Below are 10773 nucleotides of genomic sequence, written 5' to 3'. Positions count from 1 at the left end.
TCACAGCTTTCCCTGTCTAACCATACTATTGAATGGAAAGCTTGCCAGGCTCTTCACAAGAAAGCAGAAAGCGAAAACTGACCTGTGAAGAGGGGAGCGACGGGCACCCGGGCAGGAAGAGGAGAAGGCTGGAGAGGGAGCTCTCGGGGATGGGCGACTGAGACGAAATCCAAGCAGGGCGAGAAGAACGAGGAGGCCAGGTGTGTAGCAGACCCTGCCATCCCTCTTTCAAATGCTCTGAGTCAAGGAAATATTTCCATGGTGCACAGAGATGCTGCTGCTGCTGCTCGGGTTTTGGCAAGGAGCACATCACGGCTCCCTGGGGGCTCCCTGCCGAGCCCCGCTGCCTGGCCAGGGGCCCCTGCACATCTCTGTCAACTTGCCCTGCTCTGAGGCTATGGCCCATGTGGAGAAGGGGCCAAAGCAACACTAGCTGCGGCCAGGAAGGGGTCTCTTTGCCGTGCCAGAGGACTTCCCAAAGAAGGGGGGACAAAGTCACGCCCGTTCCTGCCTTCCTGGTTCCATCAGCGCTTTCTGACTCTGTCCTTGTAGGTGCCGATGTGGTTTTGCTGCTTGGATTCCCCGGATGAGCGGCGACGCCTGGGCTTGGAGGGGCACGATGCAGCCCCAGCACCCCCTCGGCGGAGGCGAGGAGAGAGGCACCCATGCCCTTCTGCTCTGGCTGGCAGATTTCCCTCGTGCTCCGCTCAGCCGGAGCGGCCCCGCACCGCCGTCAGACCCCCCCAGCCTGCGCAGGAGGCCATGCTGGCTCACTCAGTGAGCCATTTGTTGGTCAAAACTGGCATTTTCCTTGGTAGTTCACCTCTCTTGATAAGTCCATAACCTGGGATTCCAGCAGTCCTCTATTACTATGTCTTTTAGAAACAAATTTTTGGATATACGTTGTGGTTTTTTGGATACATGTTATAGTATAACCTCCAAATGTAGTGTCTTAGCTCCCTTTCCTCCCCTTAAGCCAATATAGGTACATTGATAAGTGTTCTGTTGTAGTGGTTTTGTCATTTAGAAAGTAGTCGTTTCACACTTTTTGAGCACATGCTTCTAGGAACTGTGTTTTATTTCACAAGACTAGTGTTAGAGTGACTTTTCAGCAGCAGTAGTAGTAAGAAAGCAGAAGGAATGACAGTAGCCATACCCCCCCACCTTGCCATCTGCACCTTTAAAAAATTCCTGCTCTTGGGTCAGTGCAAGGTCTTGTCTGCAGCGCAAAGCAGAATACCTTTACAGCTCTTGCTCAAACGTGACTAGCTGGCAGTTTCCACGAGGTTAATAACTCCAGATCAGCTGCATAAAACATTCCTTTCTTGAGGCTTCTCCAGCAGATCAGCTCTCTCTGAACTGAGGCAAACAGCCCCCTTTCTGTCAGTCATAGCCGGAGTTTTGAAACCAGCTTTTCCCAAAGCTCCAAATACTGAAAGAGCCTCTATTGGTTTGATGCTTGAGCCCTGTCTGATGTCCAGTGGGGTCGAGCTCCTTTCAGAAGGAAAAATGCAAGTGCCAGCCACAACAGGGAATGGAATTGCACGGCTGATCTGCAGGTCTTGCAGTGGTTGTGCAGGAGGCAGCAAAGCATGGAAATTCAGGTGCAAGCAACTCTCCTGGCTGGCACCTCAAGTGTTTCGGAAGCAATGCCATCTTTTCTTCACGGGCAAAGGCTTGCTTGATGGCCTCAACAATCGCTGCCCTAAGTAATTACACTCCAAATTGCCAGCACCTCTGCCCTATGGTAAAACTGAGGGGTTTTAGGAAAAAAAAAAAAATCCTGAAATCATTTCTGGGGGAAAAAAAAAATAAAAGAAATCAAAACCACAACACCCTATGCACTCAAAAGGCAGAAATGTCAGATGTTGAGACCTTACTGTGGGCATCTTTCTTACCATGTCCCTGCCATTCATTTACCTGCCTTGATGGTTAATTGAAAACTGCAGATCAGCATTTGGTCCGCAGTTACTCACCGGAGTCGATGGTGCTATTGTACACACAAAGCTGAGTACTGACAGAGTGATTGGGTTGTAATCACGCTAAGTGACTGACATCTGCCTATTCCCCTTGCCTTTGCTGGAATACATTGTACGGACTGTCTGCAGTTCCTAGCACTTCCTCCGATGTCCTTTCTGAAATTGCTTACTATTTCTTTACAGAAATAAAGTCTCAAATGTATACCTGGCCAGTCTCAGTATTTGGATGAGTCCTCTTCCGTTGCCTTCCCCTTCCCTCTTCCCTTCCCTTCCCTTCCCCCTTTCCTTTTCTTCCTCTCTCCTTCCCTGTGTTTCACCTGTCTCCCTCTCAGATTTACCTGCCCAAGAAGACACCAAGGTCATGCAAGGGCTGCACTTGTAGAGGCCTTGCCTTTCTCCCAGGAGCTTGCTTTGTTCTCAGAGGAAACCTGAGGAGACACCTGCATCCAAGAAAAGCTCTTGACAAGGAAAGGACTGAGTATGTTACTACTTCTGATCGGGGAAAGAGAAGCACCGCTTTTTGTCCAGAAGGCCACCACTGGTCAATCTATTATCTTGCTATGCTTTTGATCTCCTCTACTTTCCCATTGGCCCTGTGCTCAGCTCTTGAGTGACAAGAAGCTCCAAACTTGTGTCTGGGTCATGATCGTGACGTTGCCTTGCTCTTGCAGCGTAAAGTGGTGACGCTTGGCTTTGAGCCACAATCCATGCCAAGGGACTGATGGGAAGGAGGGCTTGAAAAAGAACAGCCACGTTAAATGGTGCCCACAATCCCACCCACTCTCCACGACAGGAAGAGGCCTCTCGAAGGACTCACTAAGACCTCGATGTATCTATCTTCCACTTCCGTATTCCTTCTAGTCATCCTGTAGCCAATACAGTCATGTCGGTATTTAATTCCAGTTGATTCCACAGCTTTGTAAGAGTTGAAACATCCGGGTCATCAGGAACACGGATCTAGAAGGCTGTTGATCTGAACTGGCCCTGACTACCTGTGATGTGACAGCGTCCATAACTTGGGTTAGTCACCGGTCGTCCTGTGACACAAGGACCTACAGCTCTTCCACCTTTCTGCTTGGAAGCTTGGGGTTTCCTGCAGGAGGGCCTTATTTACCTTTCTTTGCAGAGTTGCTCACCCTTTTAGTGTTGTTTGTGATGAGGAAAAGATCCCTTCCGTATAGGTGTTAATTTATTTACTTCTCATAAACATCTAATACACATTCTATTATACTAATGCCGTGATGGTTTTCAGTTGCGGATGTTTGTAGCTACAGCAGTTCCAGAGCTGCTGGCTACCACACTCTGAGGTCCAGAGGACACCAGACTTCTTCTGAAGGCTTTCTGCCAATGTCACATTGTTTGAGACACCACTCCATTAAAACAGGACATTAAAACAGTAAGAGGTTTCTAAATGAAAATCCAGGGATAGAAACTTGTTCCTCGCTGGCAAAGTGAAAAGCACCATGAGGCGAGGCTGTCCGGAGCCTAGCTGCTGTGCTTGAGGGAAACGTCCCTTGAGTTGCAATGGGACAGACAGGGCACCGCCTTTGGAAGCCTGATCCACAATATAATACAACACAACAGATCTGTGTCCAAAGAGCACGAACTCCATCACAAGGATGACCACACCTCCCAGCCAGAGAAAGGGGCTTAGGAAGGAGGAGGCTGGTTGAAAAGGTGAACGCCTGGCTTCACGACTGGTGGGTTTGGCTTCTGTGCTCATGGATCTACCTTGGAGAAGCTGGGTGTGTTGGGACCTAATAGGATTCACCTGACCAAGTGAGGCAAGACACAACACGACAGTCAATGTCCCAATGTCCAAGCGAAAAGCAGTACTGAGCCATGTGCCTCAGGAATCTATAGTGGCACCAATACTATTTCATATCTTCATCAGCGACACGGGCAGTGGGATTGAGTGCACCCTCAGCAAGTTGGCAGGTGACCCCAAGCTGAGTGGTGTGGTCGATTCACTAGAGGGAAAGGATGCCATCCAGAGGGACCTTGGCATGTCGAAGCAGTGGGCCCATGAGAAACCTCATGAAGTTCAACAAGGCCAAGGGCAAGGTCCTGCACCTGGGTTGGGGCAAGCCCCGGTATCACTACAAGCTGGGGGGTTGAGAGCAGCCCTGCGGAGAAGGACTTGGGAGTACTGGTGCATGAAAAGTAGTACACGAGCCATCACCGAGCACTTGCAGCCCAGAAAGCCAACCGTATCTGGGACCGCATCAGAAGCAACATGGCTCGCTTGTTGAGGGAGGCGATTCTCCCTGTCTCCCTCTCTGCTCTTATGAGATCCCACCTGGACTACTGCATCCAGCCTCAGGGTCTCCAGTACAAGGAAGACATGGATCTGTTGGAGCGAGTCCAGAGGTGGGCCAGAAATGTGATCAGAGGGCTGGAGTACCTCTCCTATGAAGACAGACTGAGAGAGCTGGGGTTGTTCAGTGTGCAGAAGCTAAGGCTCCGGGGACACCTAGCTGTTGCCTTTCAATACTTCGAAGGGGCTTACAAGAAAGAGGTTTTTTTTATACATCTAATGTATTTCAGCTTCATCTAATTAGTAAATTGTAACGTCTCCAGGAATTTACACATTCTAATAATCTGGAAGTTTTGCCAAAGAAAAAACCACTCCCTCTATGACAGCAACGATTTGTCAAAGACCCACCCCAGCTGTCCTCCAGAAAGGCTTCAAAATAAACTGCCAGGCAGCACGAGAAACCATTTTCTCAAGGCAGCTTTAATTGCTGTTAAATAGCGCTTCTCTGTCTCAGGTCACCGTAAGCAGCGATGTCACGGGGAGCTCCTCAAGCCGCAGAACCCATCGGTCGCTGCTGTGGCTGGAGGCAGGACAAATGTCAGCACACGTGTTGGCTTGTGAAGCTCTTAAGAGGGCAAAGAGCAGCCCTTCCCACCTCAGCCGGAAGGTCTCCTGAGAAGCTGGAAATACCTCTGGCTGCTCTTTGGCGCGTGCTTTGGTTTCTCTGCAGTGTCAAGACAGCAGCAGAACTTCCAAAAGTCCAAAGTCACTTGGACAGGCAGCCACTACCCCAAAAAGTACCTGGTGTGCAAAGAACGGAGCTTGACTCTCACTGGTGTCCTATACAAGAGGGCTCGTCGGCTTTTGCACTCTCAGCAGCCACCCTTGATCACTTGCAAAAGCTGTGGTCAAACTCAAACAATGCTTTCTCCTACGTATACCCACATCAAATTACTGTGGGAGCGCTCCTCGATCTCCCTTTTCAGCCACCCAGTACGTCCTTTTACCCAGACATTATGTGAAGAATAAAGTTAGTGAGAAAAATGAGGAGTTAAGGAAGAAAGGCAAAAATGGAGTTCTGTGGAAACCTACTCATGACCGAAGCAGCTTGGCAAAGGTGTTGGAAAGCAGCGTGGCAGAAAAGGCCCTGGGGGTCCTGGTGGACACCAAGTCCACCAGGAGACAGCAAGGTGCTCTTGCCCAAAGGCGACCACGAGCGGTGCCCTGGGCTGCGCTGGGCAAAGCATGGCCAGCAGCTGGAGGGAGGTGACCCTTCCCCTCTGCTCAGCGCCGGTGAGGCCAAGCCTGCGGCGCTGTGCCCAGCTCTGGGCTCCCCGGTACGAGAGACACGGACGTCCTGGGGAGAGCCCCCCAGGGCCCCTCCCCCTCAGTGCAACTGTTGGGGTCAGAATGCCAAGCTGTGTTGTCCCAACGCTGGCCCGGCAACGGCCCCAGTGCCTGCAGGGACGGCGCACGGAGCGGCACTGGTGACAGCGAAGCTCTTGCCCGACAGCACCGATCGGCACCGCGACCCCCTTGGCGTCCTCGCTCGGGCCAGCTGGGCACTGCCCTGAGCCCCACCAGCGTGTCCCAGGCGAGACCTCTCCTGGCCTCGGCGGGATGGGCCAGGTGAACTGCTGCCGCGGCCCCAGGTAGGCTCCCCCCCGCGGCTCGGGGACACGCCGGCACAGCCGGGCCCCGCAGCAGCCGCCTTTCTCACGCCCGACGCCGTCTGCTCTGCAGGGACGACCCTGACCCCGTGCAGCAGTGCACGCCTGTCCCAGCATCACCCCAGCCGCTGCTCCGCCAGCGCGTGCGGCTGAGCCAGGGCCGTGCGACGAGGAAGAGGGACCTCCTCCTCTTCGGCGACGCCTTGGTCATCGCCAAGCCCAAGTAAGACTCGCAGACCCCGGCTGCCTTGCTTCCCAAGCCCTGGCCCTGGCCCCAGGGCAGGGACACCCAAGCAGCAGCCCCAGGCCCCCGGCGCCCTGCTGCCGCCGCACGCACCCATGGCCATGCCCGTGGCAGGCGGACGCTGGAGGGGAGCCACCGGGCTGGGCCACCTCCAGGTCACTCCCTGCCGCTCCTCTCTCTCTGCAGACGGGGCAGCGCCCCGCGCCCGCAGCTCTGCCTGGCCCTGGGCCAGCTGCAGGTGCTGAGCAGCAGGAAGGGGGCAGCCGGGGATGCCGCCCAGGAGGAGGAGGAGGGCCGGCACACCAACTCCCTCGTCCTCGTCTGGCCCTGCGGCTTCTGCACCGTCACTTTCCCGTGAGTCTGGCTGCCACGTCCCGCGCCAGGGCTGGGCAGCGCCTCTGTCCTGCCCCACGGGCCTTCGTCCTGCCTCTGCAGCTGTCCCCACGGGGCAGGGCTGTGCCGGCGCCCGCCTCTGCCCGCAGCCTGGGCAGCAGCGGGCACTCAGGCTGTTTCTCCTCTCTCTCTTGCCGCAGCTCCCGGGCGCTGAAGGAGCTCTGGCTCAGCGCGCTCCTTGGGTAAGCCCAAGCCTGGGGGTCCGTGCTCACACCAGGGAGGGTGGAGGGATGCTCGAGGCATAGTAGCCCGACCATGCGCACGGAAATCCCCCTCCGGAGCTGGGGAGAGGTAGCTGGGGTCTCTCTCACAGGGCTCTTTCTCTGCCCCTTCCCCTGGCACAGGCCACCAGAAGGAGTGGAAGGAGCCCGGCTGACCCAGCTGCCCTCCATCAAGCTCCTGCTGCAGGAGCTGAGCGGCCGCAATGCCGTGAGTGTCCCTCCTGCCTCCGCTCTGCCCAGCCCCGAGGCTGCTCCAGCCCAGCATCAGGTGCATGGCTGCTGCTCACCTTCTGCTCTCTTTTCCCCTTGCCCAGGCCACGACGCTGCACGCCAGCAGCCTGCAGAGGCTGGTCCAGGGCCAGGCACAGGTGCGGATCGCGCGGATCGCACGGCTCGGGGTGCCAGCTCGGCCGTCCCCACCTCTCACGCAGGGCCAGGGGCCGAGGCAGCTCGCCGGGGAGGCCCTTTCTGCTGCGGGGCCGCTCGCTGAGCGCAGCGCCTTTCTTGCAGGCTGGTGCAGAGCAGCGGCCACCTCCCGTCCCCTCCGGCGGCAGCAGCGAACGTGGCCTTGGCCCCTCGGCTGGTGAGTGCGGATGCAGAAGACGGGGGCAGGACGGCCCTTCTCCCCTCCTCTGCCCGGCGGCCACTCCTGCTGCACTGGCGCTGCTGCTGCCCTTCCCGCAGGGCACGGCCGTCCCCATCGCTCTGCGGCGGGACAGAGCTGAGCCCCGGGGCCCCTCGCTCCCAAACGGCGCCCCTCTGCCTCTGCCTCTGCCTTGCTTTCAGCGGCGGGGGGACAGCGCCCAGAGGCCCCGGGAGCGCTCGCCCGGCGCTTCTCCTCCTCCACGGCTCTTTGCTCTCTTGTCCTTGGCAGCAGGCGGGACCCGCAGGAGGAGGAGGGGGCTGCCCTGGCCCTTCGCACGGCGGCGAGGCAGCTCGGCCGCTGCAGAGGCAGCCGGGCAGTCGGGCTCTGGCGGCAGGGGGGCTCTCTTCGGCCAGCCCCTGGCAGCTCTCTGCAGCCAGGACGGCACGCTGCCCCAGCCCATCCAGGTAAGCAAGCCTGGCCAGGGGGTGCCCATCCCGCTGGCTCCTGCGGACAGGCGCTGTCCCCGGCAGAGGAAGCCCGGCTGGGGCTCGGGGACAAAGCCGGCTCCTCCCCGCGGGGGTCCCCCACCTCCAGCCACCCCTCTGTCCCGCCCCGGGGAAAGCAGAGCCGGCCACACTGGCTCCTGCCCCGGAGGGAGGGAGGGAGGGAGAGAGGGAGGGTGGGTCACCTGGCCCAGGGCCTGTCTCCAGCCCGGCCACTGTCCTCCTCTGTCCCCTCCCGCAGGACCTGCTGGCTCTCCTGGCCGAGCACGGGCCATCCACGGAGGGGATCTTCCGGCTGGCGGTCAAGGAGCACGTCTCCCGGGAGCTGAGGGAGGCCCTCGACAGCGGAGCAGAGGTCCACCTCGAAAGCCAGCCTGTGCACGTGCTGGCCGTCCTCCTGAAGGTGAACCCTGCTGACCTGGAGCCCGGCAGCTCCCGGCTCTGGGGATGCTGCTGATGGGCACCTGCGAGAGCAGGAGCCAAAAGCCAGCCGCCTGCTCGGGAGCCCGAGTGCCGGGGATGCTGCCTGTGCTCGCGGCGGCAGCGCTCCAAGCCTCACCCGGAGCCCTTGGCGTTGCAGGACTTCCTGCGGAAGATCCCCTCTAAGCTCCTCGGGGCAGAGCTGTACGAGGAGTGGATGAGCGCCCTGCAGAAGACCAGCAGGCAGGAGAAGCTGGCAGCACTCAGGGAGTAAGTGGAGACCAGGCGTGGCCAGGGAGCCTTCCCTGGGCTGGGCTTGGGTGAGATCAGCCCCGGAGAGCGGTGATGACAAGGTCTGCTTTCTTCACGTTGCCTTCCTGCTGCCTCAGGGTGGCCGGCAAGTTGCCCCAGGCCAACCTCCTGCTCCTCAAGAGCTTGCTGTCCCTGCTGCAAAGGATCAGCAGAAACGCGGCCAGCAGCAGGATGACTGCCGGCAACCTGGCCATCTGCGTGGGGCCGAACCTGCTCAGCCCACCCGAGGAGCAGACGCTGCCCCTGGACGCCCTGGTGCAGGTGACGGGGCAGGTACGCCGTGTTTAGCAGCTGGCGCCAGCCTTGCGGGCCCAGCCCAGCTTTGGTGTTCAGAGGTGCCTGGCTGCCTCCTCTCTTCCGCAAACGCTGGTGGGGGAGCTGCTGGGAAGAGCATCCCCACAGCTGCAGCTTTCTGCGCAGAAGCGAGGGTCGGGATCAGGAAAGGCTCCTGTTTGACCCCTTTTCAGCCACCCAGGTGCAAACCACTGGTTTGCTGTGTGCAGGTGACAGGGCTGGTGGAGTTCCTCATTGAGCACCACGGGGACCTCTTTGGGGAGGAGGTGGCCGGGCTTGCCGGCACATCGGCCGAGGAGTCGCCGGCACCAGGGCCGGAAGCAGAGACAGCAGAGGTACGTCAGGGCCACAGGCAACGTGACAACAAAAGCCTCCCCCCTCAGAAGGTGGGACTGCCGCCGCTGCTGCAGGGACAAGCAAGGTCATCCCCCAGCCTGCAGCCCTGCAAAAGCGCAGGGTGAGGCTGGTGCGGGCTGGCCGTCGCGCTTTGCGCGCTGATCCCGCCAGAACTGTCTGGGCTGAGCTGAGCAAACCCACCCAAGGGAGCTGCCTTTGAGAGCTAAGGGAGCAACTGGGCAGGTAGGTCCTTGCCAGCTGGTAACTTCCACATTCCCACTGCAGGTGCCTCCAGTCGCTGCAGAAAGCCAACACCTGAAGAGCTCCTCTGGGGAGAGAAGGTAAAATGAGCTCGCTTTGATTAAGAGCAGGAGTGGTTCAAGTTTGTCACAGCTTTCCCTGTCTAACCATACTATTGAATGGAAAGCTTGCCAGGCTCTTCACAAGAAAGCAGAAAGCGAAAACTGACCTGTGAAGAGGGGAGCGACGGGCACCCGGGCAGGAAGAGGAGAAGGCTGGAGAGGGAGCTCTCGGGGATGGGCGACTGAGACGAAATCCAAGCAGGGCGAGAAGAACGAGGAGGCCAGGTGTGTAGCAGACCCTGCCATCCCTCTTTCAAATGCTCTGAGTCAAGGAAATATTTCCATGGTGCACAGAGATGCTGCTGCTGCTCGGGTTTTGGCAAGGAGCACATCACGGCTCCCTGGGGGCTCCCTGCCGAGCCCCGCTGCCTGGCCAGGGGCCCCTGCACATCTCTGTCAACTTGCCCTGCTCTGAGGCTATGGCCCATGTGGAGAAGGGGCCAAAGCAACACTAGCTGCGGCCAGGAAGGGGTCTCTTTGCCGTGCCAGAGGACTTCCCAAAGAAGGGGGGACAAAGTCACGCCCGTTCCTGCCTTCCTGGTTCCATCAGCGCTTTCTGACTCTGTCCTTGTAGGTGCCGATGTGGTTTTGCTGCTTGGATTCCCCGGATGAGCTGCGACGCCTGGGCTTGGAGGGGCACGATGCAGCCCCAGCACCCCCTCGGCGGAGGCGAGGAGAGAGGCACCCATGCCCTTCTGCTCTGGCGAGCACATTTCCCTCGTGCTCCGCTCAGCCGGAGCGGCCCCGCACCGCCGTCAGACCCCCCCAGCCTGCGCAGGAGGCCTTGCTGGCTCACTCAGTGAGCCATTTGTTGGTCAAAACTGGCATTTTCCTTGGTAGTTCACCTCTCTTGATAAGTCCATAACCTGGGATTCCAGCAGTCCTCTATTACTATGTCTTTTAGAAACAAATTTTTGGATATACGTTGTGGTTTTTTGGATACATGTTATAGTATAACCTCCAAATGTAGTGTCTTAGCTCCCTTTCCTCCCCTTAAGCCAATATAGGTACATTGATAAGTGTTCTGTTGTAGTGGTTTTGTCATTTAGAAAGTAGTCGTTTCACACTTTTTGAGCACATGCTTCTAGGAACTGTGTTTTATTTCACAAGACTAGTGTTAGAGTGACTTTTCAGCAGCAGTAGTAGTAAGAAAGCAGAAGGAATGACAGTAGCCATACCCCCCCACCTTGCCATCT

General features: G+C 57.7%; 1 protein-coding gene across 1 annotated transcript; it reads left to right on the top strand.

Annotated features, from left to right (window-relative positions):
* Window positions 1–3793: 3793 nt before the first annotated feature.
* On the top strand, window positions 3794–9602 carry LOC129200721 (uncharacterized). The gene is made up of 12 exons (XM_054811994.1): window positions 3794–3996; window positions 4272–4349; window positions 5248–5442; window positions 5980–6129; window positions 6684–6725; window positions 6888–7032; window positions 7275–7347; window positions 7639–7814; window positions 8095–8256; window positions 8434–8543; window positions 8663–8858; window positions 9501–9602. Exons 1-12 carry the CDS (start codon window positions 3794–3796, stop codon window positions 9558–9560), a joined length of 1590 nt encoding a protein of 529 aa, XP_054667969.1. The 3' UTR covers window positions 9561–9602.
* Window positions 9603–10773: the final 1171 nt, after the last annotated feature.

This window comes from Grus americana, unplaced genomic scaffold (genome assembly GCF_028858705.1).
Source record: "Grus americana isolate bGruAme1 unplaced genomic scaffold, bGruAme1.mat scaffold_427, whole genome shotgun sequence".
In the NCBI taxonomy this organism is placed as follows: domain Eukaryota; kingdom Metazoa; phylum Chordata; class Aves; order Gruiformes; family Gruidae; genus Grus; species Grus americana.
This window is presented reverse-complemented; position numbering and strand designations above follow the sequence as displayed.

Excerpts from the sequence above, each read along its gene's own strand:
- LOC129200721 (XM_054811994.1), top strand. The coding sequence starts at position 3,794 with ATGTCCAAGCGAAAAGCAGTACTGAGCCATGTGCCTCAGGAATCTATA. Across the intron at positions 7,815-8,094 it reads CGCTGCCCCAGCCCATCCAG|GACCTGCTGGCTCTCCTGGC; the intron begins GTAAGCAAGCCT and ends CCCCTCCCGCAG. Across the intron at positions 8,859-9,500 it reads TGGTGCAGGTGACGGGGCAG|GTGCCTCCAGTCGCTGCAGA; the intron begins GTACGCCGTGTT and ends TTCCCACTGCAG.